The sequence below is a fragment of the Rutidosis leptorrhynchoides genome, chromosome 8 (assembly GCF_046630445.1).
Source record: "Rutidosis leptorrhynchoides isolate AG116_Rl617_1_P2 chromosome 8, CSIRO_AGI_Rlap_v1, whole genome shotgun sequence".
NCBI classification, from domain to species: Eukaryota; Viridiplantae; Streptophyta; class Magnoliopsida; order Asterales; family Asteraceae; genus Rutidosis; species Rutidosis leptorrhynchoides.
The window spans coordinates 79,632,240-79,657,164 of record NC_092340.1 but is presented as its reverse complement, the minus strand read 5'-3'; the positions used below and the strand labels follow the sequence as shown (position 1 = coordinate 79,657,164).

General features: G+C 34.3%; 2 protein-coding genes across 2 annotated transcripts; both read left to right on the top strand.

Moving 5' to 3' along the window:
- The first annotated feature begins 6,193 nt into the window (after positions 1–6,193).
- LOC139862334 (glycerophosphodiester phosphodiesterase GDPD1, chloroplastic-like) lies at positions 6,194–8,778 on the top strand. The gene is made up of 7 exons (XM_071850928.1): positions 6,194–6,379; positions 6,732–6,913; positions 7,398–7,457; positions 7,602–7,880; positions 8,021–8,116; positions 8,195–8,391; positions 8,469–8,778. The coding sequence occupies exons 1-7, from the start codon at positions 6,280–6,282 to the stop codon at positions 8,632–8,634; spliced, it is 1,080 nt and encodes a 359-aa protein (XP_071707029.1). The 5' UTR covers positions 6,194–6,279; the 3' UTR covers positions 8,635–8,778.
- Positions 8,779–13,328: 4,550 nt separating this feature from the next.
- LOC139861644 (uncharacterized protein At2g33490-like) lies at positions 13,329–19,522 on the top strand. Its single transcript, XM_071850103.1, has 11 exons — positions 13,329–13,668; positions 13,838–13,910; positions 14,591–14,665; positions 14,845–14,906; positions 15,017–15,085; positions 15,189–15,217; positions 15,295–15,493; positions 15,893–16,126; positions 17,704–17,757; positions 17,833–18,628; positions 19,363–19,522. The coding sequence occupies exons 1-10, from the start codon at positions 13,555–13,557 to the stop codon at positions 18,625–18,627; spliced, it is 1,704 nt and encodes a 567-aa protein (XP_071706204.1). The 5' UTR covers positions 13,329–13,554; the 3' UTR covers position 18,628; positions 19,363–19,522.
- The last annotated feature ends 5,403 nt before the right edge of the window (positions 19,523–24,925 follow it).

Below are 24,925 nucleotides of genomic sequence, written 5' to 3'. Positions count from 1 at the left end.
TACATATCAAAGTATGTTCAAAATATATTTACAACATTTTTAATACGTTTTAATGTTTTTAAGTTTATTAAGTCAGCTGTCCTCGTTAGTAACCTACAACTAGTTGTCCACAGTTAGATGTACAGAAATAAATCGATATATATTATCTTGAATCAATCCACGACCCAGTGTATACACGTCTCAGGCTAGATCACAACTCAAAGTATATATATTTTTGGAATCAACCTCAACCCTGTATAGCTGACTCCAACATTACTGCATATAGAGTGTCTATGGTTGTTCCAAATAATATATATACATGGGTCGATATGATATGTCAAAACATTTGCATACGTGTCTATGGTATCTCAAGATTACATAATATATTAGAATACATGTATAATACAATATGAGTTAGCTAGAATATGATTAATATAGATTTGTTACCAATTTTCACGTAGTTACAACAAGCAAAAATATCCAATTTTGTTTTACCCATAACTTATTCGTTTTAAATCCGTTTTGAGTGATTCAAGTTGCTATGGTTTCATATTGAACTTAAGTTTATGAATCTAAACAGAAAAATTATAACTTTATAGTCGAAAATACAGGTTACAAGTCATTTTTGTAAAGGTAGTCATTTCAGTCGAAAGAACGACGTCTAGATGACCATTTTGGAAAACATACTTCCACTTTGAGTTTAACCATTATTTTTGGATATAGTTTCATGTTCATAAGAAAAATAATTTTCCCAGAAAAACAACTTTTAAATTAAAGTTTATCATAGTTTTTAATTAACTAACCCAAAACAGCCCGCGGTGTTACTACGACGGCGTATATTCAGTTTTACGGTGTTTTTCGTGTTTTCAGGTTTTAAATCATTAAGTTAGAATATCATATAGATATAGAACATGTGTTTAGTTGATTTTAAAAGTCATGTTAGAAGGATTAACTTTTGTTTGTGAACAAGTTTAGAATTAACTAAACTATGTTCTAGTGATTACAAGTTTAAACCTTCGAATAAGGTAGTTTTATATATATGAATCGAATGATGTTATGAATATCATTACTACCTCAAGTTTTGTGGATAAACCTACTGGAAATGAGAAAAATAGATCTAGCTTCAAAGGATCCTTGGATGGCTTGAAAGTTCTTGAAGTAAAATCATGACACGAAAACAAGTTCAAGTAAGATTTCTACTCGAAATAAGATTGTTAAAGTTATAGAAATTGAATCAAAGTTTGAATATGAGTATTACCTTATATTAAAAAGATATCTTACTGTAAATAAGAAATATTTCTTGAGGTTGGATGATCACTCAAAGTGGATTTGCAAGATTGGAAGTAAGCTAGCAAACTTGGAAGTGTTGTTGGTGTGTTCTTGAGTAGTTGTTTTATAACTTGGTTTATGTATGGATTTATGAACTAGATTGAGCTAGATTTTGATGAAGATGATGAAGAACACTTAGAACAATGGAATAACACTTGAGAGAGAGTAGTTTGATGCATGTAAGTTGCAAAATGAAAGTGTATATGTGTGTGTTCTTTCACGTGAATTATGGTGTCACCATATAGGCTCCATTAGTTTGTTATTTTGTGAGATATTTCATGCAAGTTGTTAAATGATGGTTCCCATATGGTTAGGTAACTCACATGGGCTGCTAAGAGTTGATCATTGGAGTGTATATACCAATAGTAAATACATTTAGAAGCTGTGTATTGTACGAGTACAAATACGAGTGCATACGAGTAGAATTGTTGATGAAAATGAATGAGGATGTAATTGTAAGCATTTTTATTAAGTAGAAGTACTTTGATAAGTGTCTTGAAGTCTTTCAAAAGTGTATGAATACATATTAAAACACTACATGTATATACATTTTAACTGAGTCGTTAAGTCATCGTTAGTCGTTACATGTAAATGTTGTTTTGAAACCTTTAAGTTAACGATCTTGTTAAATGTTGTTAACCCATTGTTTATTATATCTAAAGAGATGTTAAATTATTACATTATCATGATATTATGATGTATTAATATATCTTAATATGATATATGTACATTTAAATGTCGTTACAACGATAATCGTTACATATATGCCTCGTTTCGAAATCCTTAAGTTAGTAGTCTTGTTTTTACATATGTAGTTCATTGTTAATATACTTAATGATATCTTTACTTATCATAATATCATGTTAACTATATATATATATATATATATATATATATATATATATATATATCCATATATATGACATCATATAGTTTTTACAAGTTTTAACGTTCGTGAATCACCGGTCAACTTTGGTGGTTAATTGTCTATATGAAACCTATTTCAATTAATCAAGTCTTAACAAGTTTGATTACTTAACATGTTGGAAACACTTAATCATGTAAATATCAATTTCATTTAATATATATAAACATGGAAAAGTTCGGGTCACTACAGTACCTACCCGTTAAATAAATTTCGTCCCGAAATTTTAAGCAGTTGGAGGTATTGACGTATCTTCTGGAAATAAGTGCGGGTACTTCTTCTTCATCTGATCTTCTCGTTCCCAGGTGAACTCGGGTCCTCTACGAGCATTCCATCGAACCTTAACAATTGGTATCTTGTTTTTCTTAAGTCTTTTAACCTCACGATCCATTATTTCGACGGGTTCTTCGATGAATTGAAGTTTTTCGTTGATTTGGATTTCGTCTAACGGAATAGTGAGATCTTCTTTAGTAAAATATTTCTTCAAATTCGAGACGTGGAAAGTGTTATGTACAGCCGCGAGTTGTTGAGGTAATTCAAGTCGGTAAGCTACTGGTCCGACACGATCAATAATCTTGAATGGTCCAATATACCTTGGATTTAATTTCCCTCGTTTACCAAATCGAACAACGCCTTTCCAAGGTGCAACTTTAAGCATGACCATCTCTCCAATTTCAAATTCTATATCTGTTCTTTTAATGTCAGCGTAGCTCTTTTGTCGACTTTGGGCGGTTTTCAACCGTTGTTGAATTTGAATGATCTTCTCGGTAGTTTCTTGTATTATCTCCGGGCCCGTAATCTGTCTATCCCCCACTTCACTCCAACAAATTGGATACCTACACTTTCTACCATAAAGTACTTCAAACGGCGCCATCTCAATGCTTGAATGGTAGCTGTTGTTGTAGAAAAATTCTGCTAATGGAAGGTGTCGATCCCAACTGTTTCCAAAATCAATAACACATGCTCGTAGCATGTCTTCAAGCGTTTGTATTGTCCTTTCGCTCTGACCATCAGTTTGTGGATGATAAGCAGTACTCATGTCTAGACGAGTTCCTAATGCCTGCTGTAATGTCTACCAAAATCTTGAAATAAATCTGCCATCCCTATCAGAGATAATAGAGATTGGTATTCCATGTCTGGAGACGACTTCCTTCAAATACAGTCGTGCTAACTTCTCTATCTTGTCATCTTCTCTTATTGGCAGGAAGTGTGCTGATTTGGTGAGACGATCAACTATTACCCAAATAGTATCAAAACCACTTGCAGTCCTTGGCAATTTAGTGATGAAATCCATGGTAATGTTTTTCCATTTCCATTCCAGGATTTCGGGTTGTTGAAGTAGACCTGATGGTTTCTGATGCTCAGCTTTGACCTTAGAACACGTCAAACATTCTCCTACGTATTTAGCAACATCGGCTTTCATACCCGGCCACCAAAAATGTTTCTTGAGATCCTTGTACATCTTTTCCGTTCCAGGATGTATTGAGTATCTGGTTTTATGAGCTTCTCTAAGTACCATTTCTCTCATATCTCCAAATTTTGGTACCCAAATTCTTTCAGCCCTATACCGGGTTTCGTTCCTGAATATTAAGATGCTTCTCCGATCCTTTGGATATTTCATCCTTTAAGTTTCCCTCTTTTAAAACTCCTTGTTGCGCCTCCTTTATTTGAGTAGTAAGGTTACTGTGAATCATTATATTCATAGCTTTTACTCGAATGGGTTCTCTGTCCTTTCTGCTCAAAGCGTCGGCTACCATATTTGCCTTCCCCGGGTGGTAACGAATCTCAAAGTCGTAATCATTCAACAATTCAATCCACCTGCGCTGCCTCATGTTCAGTTGTTTCTGATTAAATATGTGTTGAAGACTTTTGTGGTCGGTATATATAATACTTTTGACCCCATATAAGTAGTGCCTCAAAGTCTTTAATGCAAAAACAACCGCGCCTAATTCCAAATCATGCGTCGTATAATTCTGTTCGTGAATCTTCAATTGTCTAGACACATAAGCAATTACTTTCATTCGTTGCATTAATACACAACCGAGACCTTGCTTTGAGGCGTCACAATATATCACAAAATCATCATTCCCTTCAGGTAATGACAATATTGGTGCCGTAGTTAACTTTTTCTTCAACAATTGAAACTCTTTCTCTTGTTCATCCTTCCATTCAAATTTCTTCCCTTTATGCGTTAATGCAGTCAAGGGTTTTGCTATTTTGGAAAAATCTTGGATGAATCTTCTGTAGTAACCAGCTAGTCCTAAAAATTAGCGTATATGTTTTGGAGTTTTCGGGGTTTCCCACTTTTCAACGGTTTCAATTTTTGCTGGATCCACTTGAATACCTCCTAAAACACGTGTATATATTTGCAATATTACGAAGGTGGCCATTCTTTTTGGTAATGTAGTGTCTTTGGCTAAGTTTACATCGGGTTTTGGTAATGTCAGTTCATCATTTGCATTTATTTAGACCCGTTGTGCTAAACATGTACGCGACTCCGTTGAAGTTCATTTTGAAGATGGGTGGTATTTGAATGTCAATATATGGGTAAATGAGGTGAATCCATCACTTTGCGAATGATAATTGATGTAATGATGTTTTCCCTATCGATCTTATAGCTATCTCGAATCTGATAGTTATGGCGGGACATCCTTTTTATGAAAAAATGAGTTGACTATGTGCAAGATGCATTAGAAGAACAAGTTGACAATGTGCAAGATGCTTTATAGGTTGGGGGTTCAGTTGTTGATCATGAAATTGCTTAAGAAAATGGTATTGTAGTCGACGAGTTATATGTCGTAGATGTTGCTGTGGGAGGACAACAGACAAGAGATTTTGACGGGGCGGGCTTGAAGTTTGGAAGTTTTGATAAAGATGCTTTTGCTAATTCGACGGTTCGAGTTCAAGATGATCGGGGCTTGTTTAATAACTGTGTGAATGTCCTAATCGTCGAAGCTCCTGTTTCAGTTTTCCAACTTAATGTTGTTGCCCTTACTGCTGCTATAACTACGATTCTTTCTTATCTTAAAGAGCATACCGAGACCAATCGACCATTGGATCCCTGTGTAACGAAAATCAAGAAAAAGACGAAGACGAATAAGAAGAATAAGGATAAGGATTCTTACGTGCGTGAGGATGAAGAGGAAGTGGACAAGTTGAGTGATGATGGTAAAGGTTTCTTTGAAGGTTTCGCGCAATCTTGGATTAATTCCTCCGTTTGTATGAGTTCCGTCATTGTCGGTGGTTCGTTTGACATTAGTTCGTTTAACTTTAAATCGAGAAAAGGTGAAGGTGTTCATATTAAGAAGGTTTGACAGAGTGACTTCGAGGACGGACGAAAGAAACAACAAAAAACGTAGTCCAAACCCGCTTTATTTTGTTTGTATTGTTGTTAATTTGCTTTTAGTTCGTTAGGTTGTGTTTTGTTTTAATGTTCTTTTTTTGGTGCGGTTAGATGTTTGGTGTTCTTAAGAAATTGGATTCATGTTGTTTGTTTGGCTCGCAAGGCTCGGTTCGAGTTAGCATTTTAGTTATGTTGGTCTAGGTTGGTTTACTTTCTTCAAACCTTTCGTCATGTGTTGTATCTTTGATTGCATCGGTTTGGGAGTTTCACTTATTGATGAGATTCTTTTAACTTTAAATAGTAATCGTTGTTTTAGTGAAAAAGAAGAAAAGGAAAATAAAAAATACGCGGATAGATTAAAGGGATAGATATTAATTACTCCCTATTAATTATTAATATTTTAATATCATAAATAAAATAAATAAAAACGTGAAGTAGGTTGGAACTTGGAAATTGGAATATCCAAAGCACAAAGCATAAACTCACTTATCATCTTAAAAAAAAATATGGCAAGGTTGAATTTAAAAAGAATATTCGCATGGTAGATCCATCCTCTTTGTATTTATTATTCCTTTAATTTGGTAAGTTGCAATGATCCGATTAGCATTGCATAAATACCATCACAAAGCCCTTATTTTCCCACTTGTATTCAAACTCCCATTTCTATTACCTTCACCCCTTAATTTTTCCTGTTCCTGTTTCTATGGCTACCAAGGCCGTTCATGTTTCCGACGTACCAAATCTCGATCATCTTTCAGAAATTGCGGCCCCGTTTAACATTTACGCTACACGTCTCCCTTCTGGTATGTTCGTATTGTATTATTAAACGGCAAGATTTTTTTTTCACAAGGTGGATTTATGAATTATTTTTTTTTTTTTTTGAAAATTTAAGACGTTAAAAAATTGAAAAAATAATACAATAACATAAGTCGTCGAATTTTAACATGTACAAACACTAAAAGAATTTCGGTCGTCAGGTCAGCTGACCTAGTTGCTTTAGACTAGATCAACCTGTACTTGAACCCATAATTTATGGTTAAAGCGTTACATTGATACCGCTAAAGTCAATGGTGTTTAACGCGATGGTTTTGCGTTTTTTTTTTTTTTTATTTTTTTTTTTATTTTTTTAACGTGTTTTGGTTATTTGTGAAACAGGGGTGGATGTGAGTAAAGGTGGCGATAAATCACGAAATTTTTTGGTGATCGGTCATAGAGGTCATGGGATGAATATATTACACTCGACTGATCGGAGAATGAAGGCTTATAAGGAAAACTCAATTCTTTCGTTCAATAGCGCTGCAAAACATCCTATTGATTATATCGAGTTTGACGTTCAGGTATATTACAGTATATCATCGTATTTATATACTTAGTACAAAGTACTATTTAAATTGTATAGAATTTCACTTTTAAAAATAATGTTTTTTACGAAGTAAACAATATATTTATATTTTTTAATTAATGTATTAATTTTTTTTATATGACCACTTGTACGATACTCCGTATGATTTATCAACTTTTTTTAGTAAAGGAAATCAGATTCTATGTTTCCATATTTCTGGAAATCGTAAATAAAATTATACATTCATACAGCTTCATTTAGACGCGTTTGTGACGACTTACAAAACGAATACATCGTGTCTAAAGTTTTTTTTATTCATTTTTAACTTAATATTTCTTATAAAATTAAGAGGTGTTTATGTATTATAGTTGCCTCTAGATAAAAATCATAAAACTATGTGTATATATAACTTACTCCCTATATATATGGTAACCGATTTCTTAGTGTTATAGTGCTAATATAGAGTGATTTAAATAAAGGTAACGAAAGATGACGTGGCAATCATTTTCCATGACAACTTCATCCTCTCTCAAGAACATGTAAGTTGTTGCTTAATTGTGCCTTCGTTTTACAACTTATTATTATTATTATATTATTATTATTATTATTATTATTATCATTATTAAATTATTAATTTATTATGTGTTTCTTTTGTACTGGTTGTTACTCAAATCTATTTTCAGGGAACTGTAATTGAAAAAAGAGTTACGGATTTGACGCTTAACGAGTTCTTTAGCTATGGGCCTCAAAAGGAAGCCGGAAAGCAGGGGAAATCATTAGTTAGAAAAGTGAATGGCAATGTTTTCGGATGGCATGTCGAATCTGATGATCGTTCGTGTACTTTACAAGAAGCGTTCGAGTATGTAAACTCGCGTCTTGGATTTAATGTAGAGCTGAAATTTGATGATGATGTGGATTATGCACAAGATCAACTTATTCATACTCTTCAAGTCATCTTAAAGGTATATACACATACATAATCATTGATTATTTGAACTAAAACGTTCATCCAAGGAAATTTTTTTCTTTTAGTTAGGTAGCATGATACAGAGTATTATGGTTTGTTTTTCGGTTTGTGGTAATAACAAACTTTTTTTTACAGGTGGTTCATGAGCATGCTAATGATAGACCTATAATATTTTCAAGTTTTAATCCTGATGCGGCCTTACTTATGAAGAAGCTTCAACAAAAATACCCTGTGAGTATATATCTTCAAGATTAATGAATACGTTTTGTTTGTTGACACGATTAACTGAATTAAAACGACGAAAATTAGGTTTATTTCTTGACGAATGGAGGGACTGAGATATATAATGATCCAAGAAGAAACTCGTTAGAAGAGGCTAAAAAAATGGCGTTAGAAGGCGGATTAGATGGAATAGTATCAGAAGTAAAGGCTATTTTTATGAACCCATTGGCCGTTAGAGAGATTAAAGAGTCGAATCTTGCGCTTCTTACATATGGCAAATTGAAGTAAGCAATTTCTTATCATCGTGCCTTGTTAATTCAAATGGATACATTGTGCTAAAATTGTGTGTTTTTGTGTGCAGTAACTTTCCAGAAACGGTGCATGTTCAACAACTTATGGGCATAGATGGAGTGATTGTTGACTTGGTAGAAGAGATTACGAGGGCGGTTGAGGAGAAAGGGGAAAGTGGTGGTGGAATCGAGTTGTCGTTTTTACTAAACTTGCTTTCGCAAGTGATACAACATTAATAGGAATGGTTTATATCGCTTAGGTTCAACCCATATATACTAGTTTTGTACATAAGATGATGAGGAATTGAGTTTGTGAATTGGGGTCGTCCATTTGTAGTGCTATGAAAACTATGTTTTGGATTAACGTGATCAATAACATAATGAAATAGACTTTACTGCTATATCTGTAAAAACACATGAATTAATCCTTTAATTACAGAAGACAAACTCTCCAATTACAGAAGATCAAGTCAATAAACCACAAACTATAATCTGAGTTCAAACAACAATACAGTTTATTATCACTCACTGTATGAAATCCCTCACAAGTTCATGAAATTATGAACGTAATCACTCAAGATCAGATCGCCAAAATCACAAAGCCTAAAACGAACGAGAGAGAAATATATACAGATGAATAAATGAATAAATTAAAAATAAAATTAAAATAAATAAATAATAACTTAATTTGCAACTCTGGTCCCTCAAGAATCTTTCACGATTTCAGCAACAAAGTTCCTCTTTTTGTACTTTGAGCATAAAACTGAACTTTCAACAATTGACTCCAAGGACCCTGCAGTTTACTTAACCCAAAAATGAATAACAAAACAAGACAATAAGCATTTTCATGTTTAGATTATATATGATATATGTAAAATCAACATCCCCCTAATCTAAACATGAAATAAGTCACAATAGGGTTAATTTGTTACAAAGTATTTCATGTTGAGTCTTTGTAAGAGCTTTAGTAAAAATATCAAGTGTATTATTATTTGAAAAACTTTGAATAGTTTCAACTAGTCCGGACCGGCCCGCGCATTGCGGCGGGGGCTTTCGGGCTGCGTATTCATATTTAACGTAGCGTTGTGTATTTACAGAGGGGAACACGGCTCATGTGTTAAGCGCCGTTTTAGATGTCGTTGTGTTAAGCGTTTTTTAAAAAGTATCCGTTTCGAACGTAGTTAGTTTTGATTTGTTCAATAAATTTTTTCGAGTGTAACGGTGCTGTCGGAAAAATTTAACTCGCGGCGAGCAGAAAGATACGGGTTGTCGTTGTGTTTAGCGTTTTTTTAAAAAGTATCCGTTTCGAACGTGGTTAGTTTCGTTTTGTTGATAAAATTATTTCGAGTCTGACGCTGCCGTCGAAAAAATTTAACTCGTGGCAAGCGGGAAGATACGGGTTGTCGTTGTGTTTAGTGTTTTTTTAAAAATTGTCCGTTTCGCGTATAGTTAGTCCCGTTGGGTTCGTAAGATATTTCCGAATTGAACGGTGGTCTCGAAAAAATTTAACTCGCACCGAGCGAGAAGATATGGCCCGTTATAAATTCGGGTGGAATTAGTTTCTTTTATTTTAATAAAATAATACATTTACACTTTTAACCCCTGAAAAAGTGCAAACTTAAGGGGTCGTCATGTAAATATAGCCAAAGTTGAGGGACCAGTTGTAATGTGAACGCAAACTCAAAACTACATTCCGATATAATTAAAACTACACTTTCCTACCCCTTTTAGTATATAAGGGTTAATAACACATGAATTAATTTTTTCCCTAACAAAATGTAAATCAACTTCAAAATATTTTGTTCTTTCATGAAAAACAAGATTCTTAGCAAATTGCAAAGTAGATTTATTATCACAAAAGACTTTAATACGAATACCAGTCTTAACTTCTAAATCCTTTAAAATTTTAAGAATCTAAATAAGCTCACATGTAACAGAAGCTAAAGCTCTATATTCAGCTTCGGCAGATAATCTAGATATAGTGGACTGTTTCTTACTCTTTCAAGAAATTAAAGAGTTGCCTAAATAAACACAAAGGTCAGTAACAGACCTTCTTGAAGTGGCGCACTTAGCATAATCATATCTACAAATGTAGAAAGCACAAAATTGTCACTTTTGCTTATATGAATTCCTTACCTGGAGATCCTTTTAAGTGTCTGAGCACTCTAAAAGCAGCCTTTAAGTTTGAATTTAAGAGTGCATACATATGGTGAGTTAAACAATGAACAACATAAGCAATATTATGTCTGGTCAGTGTAATATAGATAAGTTTTCCAGCAAGTTTTTTATACTCACTAATGTTGGTCAAAGGAAAATCATACTCACTATGATTATCAATGTTAGACAAATCCATCCCAAATCTCATAGGAGCAATTGCAGACTTACTAGCCAATAATTCAAATTCATCAATAACTTTCAAAGTATATTTTCTTTAAGTCATATTTAAACCATCATGTTTGTTTAACAATTCAATACCAAGAAAATATTTTATTTAACCTAAGTCTTCAATTTAAGTCCTTTATTAGAACAATATCTCAATATTTAGTGAAGTGATAATGCATTATATGTACAAAAATAACAACTTAATGAAGTAATGACGCAATATACATATACACTTATGTGATTGATGAAATTGACATTAAAAGTACTTGTAGAAATATAAAATGATGATGAAGTGAATACTGTGAAGATGAAAAATACAGTAAAACCTCTATAAATTAATAATGTTGGGATTGAAAATTTTTATTAAATTAGCGAGATATTATTATATCGATAAATTAATAAATTATTAATTTAAAAAACTGGCTTATATTTGTGAGCAACTTTCAAATTGATGCATCGACATTTGAAATTACTATGTCCATTCACTTTACCTATTTAAATAAAACATAAACAAGGACCTTCAAAATTCTCGTACATTCACACATTAATGAACTCGTTAAATTCAATGTACATAGATCTAGATTGATCACTCTAAAATGTCTAATGATAAATCTTAAAATAACATAAACTATTGCTTCTAATCTAGAAACAAGTGACCATAGATTCATTTTTTTACTAGAAAATCCTAGAATTTTGAAATATTTTAATAATTATTAATTTATAATTTTGCTGGGACCAATATAATTATATTGGGATTTCAAAAAAAATATTATCTTATTATTTTATCGATTGGGGTCCAATTTTGTACTGATCCCAAGTTGGAACCGGACAAATTATTAATTTTATCGAGGTTATTAATTTATCGAGTATTAAATTATAGAGGTTTTACTGTAGTACTTATAGAAATATAACAACTCAAGAAAATGAAAGAAATAGAGAAATTGAGGTGTTAAATTTTATTTTAAATGAAAGAATTCTAACTATTGCAATTATCTATGACATAGCTTTATTAGGTTTAACTTTCATTTACCTTAGGCTCACTTTTAGATAAGTTTTTTAACCATTAATTACTATTTTACTACTCCGTATTATTTATTGTTTGATTAAAAATTCATAAGAGTAAATTACACTAATGATCCATGTGGTTTGTTGTAAATTACGTCGCTCGTTCCTATCTCTTAAAAATTACATGGTTCATCCCTGTGATTTTAAATATCAACGACGCTGGTACCTATGGTTTATTGTAAATTATGTCGCTCGTTCATATCTCTTTAAAATTTTATGGTTCGTCCTTATGGTTTTAAATATCAACGGCGTTGGTCCCTGTGAATTATTATTATTATTATTATTGTTGTTGTTGTTGTTGTTGTTGTTGTTGTTGTTGTTGTTGTTGTTATTATTATTATTATTATTTATGATTATTATTATTATTATTATTATTATTATTATTATTATTATTGTTATTATCACATAATTCTAGTTGCAATCACTACCCCATAATTTAACTATCCATTTAAAATATTTAGACTAATAGTGCAATAATCAACTTTAGGAGTATTGTAAAATGTAGATCGTACATAGTCATTCCATAAATTCACATATATAAGTATTTAATATTTAAGAAAATTATTAAGTTCAGTATTTTAAAAATTATAAATTCAATAAAAAATTCTAACGACCATCCTAAGGGCCGTGGTTGATGTACTTAAAAAGCTTGTACATTTAAATGATTTCCATTTTAAAGTCAAACGTAACTGTCATGTTCAAACCTTTTATGAACTTTACCGAGCCATAACCATTGTCGTTCTTTTGACGACCAAGTTACAATGGAAATAATGTATGAGGATGCGAATAACATATGAAAGGGTAAAGAGAGCCACCCGGTCATCATGAATAAAACTATCACTCTTTCAATTTGACATCTAAGCATATTCTTCTCATTAGGGTCGGAGTTGATCGTTCTAATCAAACAAAAAAATTAATCGAAAGATTAATTGAAGCTTAATTCAAGGACACTCAGTTTCAAGCTCAATTTCAGGCTTTTAGTGAAACCCGGTTCTACTTGACCATGCTCGTTCTCGTCCAAGAAGGGCTGGAAGTTAAAGCAGGCGTCCAAAGGTGATATTCTTGATGGAATGAAAGAAACGGTGACCATGGTCATGAAGTGGAAAAAGAAAGAAGTAGCATCCATTATTGAAGAGACATCGACACTGAATCATCCGATACTTCTTGCAAACCCGACAACTTGTAGAGGAATAGCTTTTGAGGTGCGAAGCGCAAACCGCTCTTCGATCTTTTGATGAGTTGATGGTGCGAGCCGTAAGGAGTTTTGCTCTCGATTAAGGTGTGGCGTCATATGTATATATATTTTTTTTAAAGTTAACTTATTTCCTAAAAGAGAAAAGAAAAAACTATGCTTATAATCTCAATAAAAAGCAAGAAAGCAACTAAGGGTTTATGTATGAAACCTACAAAATTAGTCAAGGTTCAACGCCGTTTGTACCGAGTCAGATAGTAACTTCTATACCATTTTAGTCGATTTTACGGAAATTTCCATCACCTTCCCCCCTTTGATTCCTAACGTTGGAATTTATTGACTATGAACATCCATCCCCCAAATTACTAATTCAATCCATCATTTCATTTCTTATTTAATAATTCCATGATTTCACGCACACGCCATCAATCTCCGCTAATCACTTACAGTTCTCGCACAAATCTCAATTTCTTTACATACAAGTTACTGAATCTAATCTAGTTTCGTAAGTTTTTTGTATGAAAATGAAGTCGTCAATAGAGAAATTAGGGCGGAAGTTAACGATGCACAGAACTGAGAGAAGAGATCATCAAACTTCAAATCAGTTAGATGAGCTTGTTCAGGCTTCCAAGGTAATTTTGTAATTTTTATTGCGTTTTATGTGTTCCATCTGGATGTAGGTGCTCGAATTATATGATTAGATCGAGTGATAGTAGTGTTAGGGTTTGGTATAGGTGTTTATGTGTTTATTAGACTGTTTATTGGACTAGTCAGTTGCTTGACCAGATGATTATTTTGCAGGATATGCAAGATATTAGGAACTGTTATGATGGATTAATTTCTGCTGCTGCTGCAATGACAAACAGTATATTTGGTAGGTGAATTCTTTGTACCATGATGTGCATTTGATGACTTGTTAGACATTAGTTAACTTATAGGTTTGAATTTTGGTAAAATGCTTCGTGTGACAGCATTTTATAGTAGCTGATTAATGTTCAGAACCTTCTGATTGTTAACAAATTTACGAGCAAATTTAAAATTTAAAGCATGGTAAAAGAACCTGTAAAATTTAAACCTGCAATCTCTCTTTGGAATGAGTATGCTAAGCTAATTTAATCTTGATAATAAACCGTTCTACACATAAAGTTATGGTTAAAAGCCAAGTGTAACCGGTCTTTACATTTGAGTCTGTTAGAATAGCCAAAGTTGGATGAAATGGATGCAGATTCTAGGCCATGTTTAGAAATGGAAGGTTGGAGAAATGTGTATGTAATTAAAAGTACCCCTAGGTATTAGATGTAATGCCGTACTGTATATTTGCATTTGCATATGTAAATTTTAAATAAAATAGTTATGATTTAATTATATCCTGAACTCAGGCTTCATGCAGTATCATACATTTTTTAAATCCCTTTGAGTTGACTATTAATTTCATTCTTGCAGTTGTTTATACCATATTGTGTAATCATCTACATTGAATATTGACAATAATTAACTTGCCACTTTTATCCCCTTTAGGTGAATAAAGAAGTATTATTTCTTTCTGTATTTCAGAATTTTCAGAATCACTACATGAAGTGGGGATGTGTTTGCAAGACAAAACTATATTCGATGCTGATGGTGAAAGTGGTAATAAGAACTGTTTTGGCTGTTTGATACATGACAATGTGGCTTAGAAACTTATGAGCAGATGACAACTGCATCCATAAAATCATGTCTGCATCAGTTTTAATGATCACTATGTAATTTATAACATTTGCATTTATTTTGATGTATTTGCTTTATCTTCAGACATTTTCTCTGTGCAGGAAGAGTGTTATCAACTTTAGGAAATACACAATCTGAACTCCAAAAAATAGCTGATATTTATGTAAGTATATTCATCAAGTACTCAAGTTTGTGGCTTTTTTAGTTTCTCGTGGTATCAGTGACTTACTTTTTTTAATTTTTTTTTTTCTAAAAAAATTTAATTTTTTTTAGCGCTCTTACGTGATCGTTACAATCACGAATCCATCAGAGTCTCTGCTCGCTGAGTTGCGCAAAGTGGAGGTTTGTCTTTATGGATCCTTATATGATTAATCATTATAAATTATAAATTATAACGCATTAAATATTCGTTACCAGTTACTTTATTTCTGTATTGCCAATGCAGGAGATGAAACTTCAATGTGATGGAAAACGGTAAATTTTATTTTTTATTATTATACTAAAATATATGTGATTCAAGTGAATGTTTGTTGATTGTCTTTATTGTTTAGAGAGGCGTATGAATACATGGTGTCACAACACAAAGAAAAGGGAAAGTTGAAAAGTGGCAAGGCTGAAATTTCAGAGGTGCAAGAAGCTCAAGATGAGTACAAGGAAATGGCTAGAATGTGTGTGTTTCGTGTAAAATCGCTTAAAGAGGGACAATGTCGTAGTCTTTTGACACAGGCTACTCGTCATCACGCTGCACAGGTTGTCTTTTGGTTGACTTTTGGCTGACTTTAGAGGTGGCAATATGGGCATGACTTGTAATAGGTCAAATGGTTGACTTTTGGTTTTGACTGACCCTAAACATATATTTCCTTTTTTTTTTTTTTTTTTTTTACTAAATGATGAGTTATGATTAAAAATTTATGTCATTTCAGTGTTATTACATTTTTTAAACTAAAACGATTAAAAAGCTTCTAGCTTTCTGCACTTGAAATACATATGGGAACCTTATTGAGTCGATAGAGACAAAACATAACCCAAGTTGGCTCATTCATTTATCTGATGGGTCGAAATAGCACCTTGATATAGTATGCCCATCTTCTTACATTTCTTATAGGACATGAAGTTTAATTTGATTTTCCTGTTTACTTCCTGGAGCAGTTGGATTTTTTTCGCAAGGGATTAAAGGCTCTTGAAGCTGTTGATCCTATTATAAGAATTGTAGCTGAGAAGCATCGAATTGATTACCAACTCATTGGACTTACAAATGGGAATAATGTTGAGGGTGAATTGATGAACAGCTATGAGAATAATGATGAGGGTGAATTAAGTTTTGACTATAGACGAACGAAGCAAGGGATTGATAATGTTGCCGCATCATTGTATACATTGGAGGTAATATTCTTTTAACAGAAAATAACCATGCTACTTTTGCCTATCTTTAACCACAAACCTCTGTCTGTTGTACATACTGATGTACAGTTGGGTAATTTGACCATGTATTTATAAACGGGTAGAACGATCTCTAACGGGTAACAGGATTAAGTTGAGAAGGAAAAAACTCAACGGTTTGAAAGTTGCACGAATCTATCTTGATGTATAAAACAGTTTATATCAGTTTACTCAAATATAGTGATCTCTGTAATAATACACAGACACTAATTATTACCCCTATATACTAATAGGCACCAAGAATCTTGTAGTTCCAACACAAATGTGTTGCACTTTTTAATTTGCGTTCACATTACCCCTATATACTAATAGGCACCAAGAATCTTGTAGTTTCAACACAAATGTGTTGCAGTTTTAAATTGTAGTAATAGGCACCAAGAATCTTGTAGTTTCAACACAAATGTGTTGCAGTTTTAAATTTGCAGTTTTAAATTGTACTAATAGGCACCAAGAATCTTGTAGTTTCAACACAAATGTGTTGCAGTTTTAAATTGTAGTAATAGGCACCAAGAATCTTGTAGTTTCAACACAAATGTGTTGCAGTTTTAAATTTGCAGTTTTAAATTGTAGTAATAGGCACCAAGAATCTTGTAGTTTCAACACAAATGTGTTGCAGTTTTAAATTTGCGTTCACACTACAATCGCCCCCTCACCTTTGCCTCAATTTACACAACGCCCCCTCAACTTTACCTCTTTCCAGGGGTAATAAATGTAAATATACAATTTTATTAAAATAAAGAAAAACTACTTCCACCCGAATTTTAAACGGGTCCTATCTTTTCACTCGGCGCGAGTTAAATTTTTCCGAGCCCACCGTTCAACTCAAAAAAATCTCACGAACACAACGGGACTAAGTATGCGCGAAACGGACACTTAAAAAAAAACGCTCAATACCTCGGACTATATTCAATACATATACACACCTACAATACGCTCCGTTAACTATGAATATGCAACTCAAAGGCCCCGCGGCATCGTGCGGGCTCATTTTTCTAGTTTTTTACTATCGGGCAAGAAGTGATTAATATGCAGTACAGAATCTACTGGATTTTGACCCAAGCCCGTCTGACCTGCCCATTTTGCCACCTCTATTTGTATTGTATGATATCCAAATTAGTGACAGATCTTTAGTTTAGGTATGAGCTGTCAAGATTTTTATTGAATATTGCTATATATGCAAACCTAACTTTGGTCCAGTCTACATCTCTAGCTCCATCGTCATATTTCATTTTTGAAGCCCAATTAAGCATTGTAGTCTATAGTCTATCACATGGCACAAGTTTCTTTTTCATGTCAAAACCTTTTCATAGAAGGTGATACAAATGCAAATGTTTGTCTTTTTCCCTGTAAAAAAGTCAAATAATAAACTATAAACTATTTGTATTAAAGTGTAGTAAGCCTGTGGGATATATAAACGTTTTTAGTTTACTTTAACGAGCTGTATATTGCATTTACTGTTTCGTTAATCTAGAAGAAATGGAAATTTTGAAACGTTTACTTTAACTAGCTGTATATTGCAGGTAGACCGACCCGATATACCACATCTTCAAGTTCCAACGTTAGAAGAAAGGGAGGTATGCAACAGTAAGCATTTATTATCACTGTTTTACATAATTCTCTTATCTCTTACACATTTTGTATTTATGCAGATAAATTATTATAAACATCAAGGAGATTTCGGTAAGCATAATCGCGTGAGCAGTTATTCAGCGCCATTATACCCAGACAAAGTAATAGATTCATCCGAAAGACCAAAAGAAGCACAAGCTCAACGCAAATTCCATTCTTACGTGTTACCGTCTCCCGTTGACGCCAAAAGTCCAATTTCGAAAACACCTACATCTCTTCCTCAAACCAATCCTTTCACAAAATTACAAAACCCGTTATCTACAGACCACGAGAAACACATAACAGATTCCACCAACGATAATAATAATAATAGTAGTAGTAATAATAATAATAATAATAATAGTAATAATAATAATAATAATAATAATAATAATAATACAATAAAAAGACAAGCTTATTCTGGTCCATTACTACAAACTAAAGCATATTCCGGGAAAATCGCATCTACAACCGAAATTCCACATACGCGTCGTAGCGTTTCGCCACCGCCGTTATTATCACCGAGAATAAGTGAGTTACATGAGCTACCGAGGCCGCCGCCTAAACCTGCAGTGGCTTCTGGTGGTGGTAGTGGAGGACATTCTGGGCCGTTGCTTAGAAAGAATTCAGAGTTATTGCCAACGAATAGAGGGACATCTGGGTCTATTCTTCCGCCACCTCCTCTAGTTGTTTCTAGAAGTTACTCTGTTCACTCAAGCAACCCAAGTGCGATGTTTCCAAAACGGGTCCCGTCTTCACAAATTACAGGAGAAGTGATATCTCCTCCGCTCACACCCATTTTGCTTTCAAATATGAAGTCAACAAGCCGCAGCTAAGGTATTTTGGCACTACTTTTCTACTTGGTGATTTATGAACTTGTGTTTGTAGGCCACCTATTTTTGAAAGCGATTTTATAGGCATATTAGCATAAACATTCATTCGGAAAAATGTAAATAAACACCAATTTCTTAATTAACACAGTTTCTATTATTTAAGTTGTTTTCATATATAAGAATATATATAAGAGTATTTACAAAAAAAATAAAAAAAATAATAATAATAATAAAATAAAAATAGTATTTACATTATTTTACATTTTTACGATGATATTTTAGCTACATTTGGTATTTATGGAACAAATACAAATATGGGTGGCCTGCGAAATCTTTTTCAAATACGAGTTACCTACAAACACAAAATGATATATTTGAGTGGCCTCTTACTATATAATCCCTTATTTAAAGCAATAAAATAATCACTGAAGAACTTTAACCGTAGCCCTGCCCATAGGCTTATGGTTAAACTATATCTGAAATTTATTTGAGATTTCAAATATTCTATTTTATAAATACGAGATCAAGTTAAATACGTTAACATGATTAGCATTCTTCATAATATCTAACACCGAAAGTTGAAGGGATGTGCGAAATGGGATTTAACCGACTGTTCAAATTCATTATTTGACTGATTACTACATATCTGAAGCAGATTATGTTCACCCAAACAGTAAAAACTGTTATTGGTTTTTATTTTGTTAACGAATTAATGTTTTGATCGAATGGTTCTTGCAGGGGGGAGCTGATTATGGTAGAATTGAATATAGGTTTTATTTTGATTCCATGGTCATTTTTTATGGTTTCTTGAGTGTCTTGGTGTTTTAGAGATGTTTCTGTAAATATAATGACATCTTGATTGCCTTGGTTAATACACAGCTCGAATATCTAAGTTAAACTTATGTTTTGTTTGTCTAATTACTTTTTTATTTTGTCATATAAATGAAATATTGTTTACAAATAAACCAGAACTTCTACTTTCGTGTTGTAACATCTAAGCTAATGTTTTCAACCAAGTGAATAAAATGGAGGCAGATGGTTCAAATTTGATGAGGATGTCATTAAATTTGATCGTTCTATCCATATTATGATATGATTTATATAAATGATATTATAGTATAATAAATAATAAATGTATGGTAAAGATGATTGTCATCCCCCGTGAAGGATGAGTTTTTATTACTTAGATGTAATGGCTTAATTGAGTTGTTTCCGACCTTTCTTGACACCCTAACGGTCTTTTTAGAAGTCTGTTTTAGAGTTTTGTTTTAGAAAGAAGTGAATAGAAATGAGAAAAAATTTAAAACAAATGATGTTTCCTAATTTTGACACGAAAGAAAGGGGAGGGAATTGGATTTTGACACGAAAGAAAGGGGAGGGAATGGATGTGTGATTTTAGTATAATTCTTAGGTCCCGTTTGGCTTGCGGAATTCCAAAGGAATTTGATGGAATTGGAATTGAATTCCTTATACCGCTCCGTTTGGTTGACATAATTTGGAAGAAATTATATTCCTTGGAATCTTGAGATTCATTCATCTATGGAATGTTCATTCCTTCAAGATGTTGATGGATTGGAATTCCTTTCAACATTGAATTTTTCGGGTCGCGACTCTAGAGCGCCTTTTTGGCGCTCATTTTAGAAGCACGTTTTCAGGGAGCTATTCGGTGCGCGGTTTCGGGGCGCGTTTTCAGGGAGCGTTTTCGACCCGCATTTTTGGGTCACGTTTTCAGTCCGCGTTTTCGGGTCGCGTTTTCGGTCCGCATTTCCGGGTCGCGTTTTTATGCCGCGTTATCGTGGCGCGTTTCGAGTCGCGTTTTTGAGACGTTTTTTAGCGGATCGGGTCACTTTTTTGGTGTGTGTTTTCGTGTCGCGTTTTCAAAGCGTGTTTACGGGGCGCGTTTTCGGCTCAAGTTTTCGTGAAGTGTTTTCGCAGGGCGCCTGGAAAAGCGCGTTTTAGCGGGCGCCCGGAAACGCGCGTTTTCGCGGGCGCCCGGAAACGCGCGTTTTCGCAGGGCGCCCGGTAACGCGTTTTCGCAGGGCGCCCGGTAACGCTTTTTCGCGGGCGTCCGGAAACGCGCGTTTTCGCGGGCGCCCGAAAACGCGCGTTTTCGCGGGCGCCCGGAATCGCGCGTTTTCGCGGGCGCCCGGAAACGCGCGTTTTCCCGGGCGGCCGGAAACGCGGGTTTTCGCGGGCGCCCGGAAACGCGCGTTTTCGCGGGCCCCCGGAAACGCGCGTTTTCGCGCGCGCCCGGAATCGCGCGTTTTCGCGCGCGCCCGGAATCGCGCGTTTTCGCAGCGCGCCCGGAAACGCGCGTTTCTGGATCCCCTGCTGAAACGCGCGTTTTCGCAGGGCGTCCAGAAATGCGGATTTTCGGATCCCCTGCAAAAACGCGCGTTTTCGCACCGCGTCCGGAATAACGCATTTTCGCAGCGCTACCGAAAACGCGCGATCTCGTAGCGCGCCCGAAAACGCGCGATCTTGCAACGCGCCCGAAAACGCTCTTTTTGCCCGAAAACGCTCTTTTTCACAGCAGAAAACGCGCGTTTTCGACACGCGTTCTCAAATCGCGATTTTTTTTTTTTTTTTTTGAAAAAGTAAGTCTGGAAATAAACACAAAATTTAGAAACGTAATTCTTTTTATAACTTTTTAATTATTTTATAAAATGAAATTCAATTCCATTCCATGTAAAATAGAACACATTTTTTTATATTCTATGGAATTTATCAATTCCAATTCCTTCGGATTCCAATTCCTTTGACACATTCCATTCCATCCAAAAATATTCCACGAGCCAAACGGGGCCTTACTTTCAAATTGAAAGAATTCAAGTAGCTCTAAGGCGCCCGGTCCGGACGGTTTTAATTTTGGCTTCTATAAAATTTTTTGGTATGTTATAAAAGACGATCTTATGGAAGCCATTCATTCATTTTGGAAAACCGGGAGATTTCTAAGGGCTGCAATGCATCGTTCATAACTTTAATCCCGAAAAAAGGTGATCCGCTGTGGTTAAATGATTTCCGCCCTATTAGCTTAATTGGTAGCTATTACAAGATTGTTGCAAAATTACTCGCTAATCGATTGAAGAAGGTAATTCCTAATCTTGTAGGATATGAACAAAGCGCGTTTATAAAGGGGAGAAATATCTTGGATGGGGCGTTGATTGCTAATGAAACGCTTGGGTTTTTAAAACATAAGAAAGTTAAAAGTCTTGTTTTCAAAGTGAACTTCGAAAATGCGTTTGATAGCTTAAGTTGGGAATTTCTAATTGAGATAATGAGCATAATGGGATTTGGTGCAAAGTGGAGGAATTGGATTCATGTGTGTCTTAAGTCAGCATCTATTTCGATTCTTGTCAACGGCTCACCAACCAACGAATTCATGTTAGAAAGAGGTGTGAGGCAGGGCGATCCACTCTCCCCGTTTCTCTTCATTCTAGCGGCGGAAGGTTTGAATGTGTTAACTAAACTAGCCGTGAGAAATAACTTGTTTCTAGGAGTTGAAATTGGTCACGATAAGATTCCGGTCTCTCACCTCCAATATGCGGACGATACACTTTTCTTTGGGTCGTGGAGTGAGGGCAACTTAAGAAACCTCATGAAACTTCTCAAATGTTTCGAACTCACTTCGGGACTCAAAATTAACTATCATAAGAGTAACTTGTTCGGGGTGGGTGTTGAAAAGATTGAAATTGAACGTATGGCTAAGTTATTTCATTGTAATGTGGGTTCCTTTCCTTTTACCTACCTTGGCCTCCCGGTTGGCGGTAATATGCGCAAGTTTGAAAGTTGGAAACCGGTCATTGAAAAATTCGAGAAACGTCTTTCGGATTGGAAGGCACGATCGATGTCTTTTGGTGGACGCTTGACCCTTGTTAAGTCGGTGCTAAATAGCCTTCCGTTGTACTATTTCTCGCTCTTTCGTGCCCCGCCATGTGTGATTAAAAAACTTGAGTGTGTAAGACGTTCCTTTTTTTGGGGCGGGTCGGGAAACAATTCTAAAATTTCTTGAGTTAAATGGGAGGAAACTATTCTTCCATTCCGGGAGGGTGGGTTAAACTTGGGTACACTTAAAAGCAAAAACATGGCGTTAATCGGCAAGTGGTGGTGGAGGTTCAAAACCGAAACCGACTCCTTGTGGGTTAAAGTCATCTCGAGTATTTATGGCTCATCGGGCGGTTTAGTGTGTGGTGATAATCTACCTTGCTATGCTTATAAGTCAGTGTGGTCTAACATCATTGCAACAGGTCGCTCGATTGACTGTCTTGGACTTTCTTTCAGAAGCTCTTTTACTAAAGTAATCGGTGATGGAGCTGCTACAGCATTCTGGGATGACACGTGGCTAGGTGAAGTTGCGTTAAAAGATAGATTTAAAAGGCTTGCTCGTCTTGAGGTAAACTGTCATGCTACGGTCAAAGACAGATTGTTGTGCGTGGGAGCAGGCTGTACAGGGAACTGGAATTGGGTCCGAAGACCTTCTGGACGTGCGAATGGTGAGCTGAATGAACTAAATGGGCTGCTGAATTCGGTATGTATTAATCCACAAAGAGGCGATACGTGGAGGTGGTCGTTGAATAATACCGGTAAATTTACTACTAATAGCCTTACAAAATTAATAAACTCAAAATTACAGTGTGTTGGGTCTAATGTTTTGGGAACTTTACGCAATAATCTAGTTCCTAAAAAGGTTGAGATCTTCGTTTGGAGGGCTAGAAGGAAACGTTTACCGGTATTATTGGAACTTGATAAACGAGGTATAGATCTTCACTTGGTGCGAGTCCTATATGTGATGATGAAGTTGAATCAGTGGAACATTATATTCTATATTGTAAAAAAGCTCTCGATGTATGGATCAAAATATTCGAGTGGTGGGACATTACTGGGATTTCGAGTATTAGCTTCAATGAACTATTCCAAGGAAATTCGAATCAAATTACTTCGGATGGGAGCAAGAGTATTTGGCAAGCGGTCATATGGTCTAGTGCATATCTAATATGGAAGAACCGAAACCAAAAAATATTCAAGAATAAGTGTTGGAACGTCCCGGTGGCATTGAGCGAAATTCAAACATGGACCTTCGAGTGGATCGCGAAAAGATGCAATACAAAGAACATCGTTTGACATGATTGGTTTCATAATCCGGGTAGTTACATTATGTAATAATTCTATCGTGTAAAGGGCTAGGTTGCCTCCTTGGCACCCAAGCTCTCTTTTCTGATGATTGTGACAATCTGGTGTTGCTGTGTGTATGCTCCTGGAGCTTAACTTTGTATAAGTTGATAATTAATGAAATGTTGATCTGCTTTTCAAAAAAAAATTGAAAGAATTCAAGCTCCAATTTTATCCGTGGAGTTTGCCAATAAAATTTTATCCTTTGAAGTCCACTAATGATGACGAGACTTAGTTGTGGGTGTGAGCTACAAATAGCTATATCAATCTATATCTATACAATAATTATAATAATTTTTGATTTTATGAAGACAAGCTAAATTAAACAAAAGAGTACTTCCTCTGTCACTCTTTTATTATTCACTCATTTTTTAATGTTTCAAATTAATTGTTTACCTTTATAAATAAATAAGAATAAAAGAATTAAATTCTTAATCCTAAATTATGAATGTAAGATAAAAAGATAGATAAAAAGTAAAGTATAAAATTGAAAAATAAATAAAAGGTAAACTGAAAAATAAATAAAAAGTAAATTGTAATGATAATATTTTTTAAACTGTGTTGTCTGGTGAAAATAAACTGAAGTATTTAAAAATATCTAGTTGTTTCAAAAGAGAAACTCATAAACGACACAAATTTTCCAATTAATATATACACATCAACTCTGAACTTAAGTCGCGATTCACAACTCTTATTTGAAGTATCACCTACAGTATTAAAAATCACTAATAATTAATCAAATTTAGATAGATCGTCATGAGTATGATTATTTTTTTTTTTTTTTACTTTTTTAAACATAAAAATCTTAATATATACAATATGAATTATTGTGATTTTGTTAACGATAGTTTTTAATGTTATTGTTAACACGCTTTAATATACTAATACTTAAATTATCGTTAGCAAAACCCTTATTTACTTATCACTTTGGGAAAAAGCAAAATTCTTATTTTTTTTTTCTTTTTTCGGTGAAAATGAGTATTATATCAAATGAAAAGAGGGACTTTCATCAAAACAATCAAAATGACCCGTCACAAATAAGGACCAAAAACAAACGTTCGAAAGTCAATCATACAAAAGATTCCTATCGCACTAGGAATTAAACCGAATTACATAATAAACGGGGATAAAA

Coding starts and splice junctions, on each gene's coding strand:
- LOC139862334 (XM_071850928.1), top strand. CDS start 6,280: ATGGCTACCAAGGCCGTTCATGTTTCCGACGTACCAAATCTCGATCAT. Junction 6,914..7,397: donor ATATCGAGTTTGACGTTCAG/GTATATTACAGT, acceptor ATTTAAATAAAG/GTAACGAAAGATGACGTGGC. Junction 7,458..7,601: donor TCATCCTCTCTCAAGAACAT/GTAAGTTGTTGC, acceptor ATCTATTTTCAG/GGAACTGTAATTGAAAAAAG.
- LOC139861644 (XM_071850103.1), top strand. CDS start 13,555: ATGAAAATGAAGTCGTCAATAGAGAAATTAGGGCGGAAGTTAACGATG. Junction 15,086..15,188: donor CTGAGTTGCGCAAAGTGGAG/GTTTGTCTTTAT, acceptor TTGCCAATGCAG/GAGATGAAACTTCAATGTGA. Junction 17,758..17,832: donor CAACGTTAGAAGAAAGGGAG/GTATGCAACAGT, acceptor GTATTTATGCAG/ATAAATTATTATAAACATCA.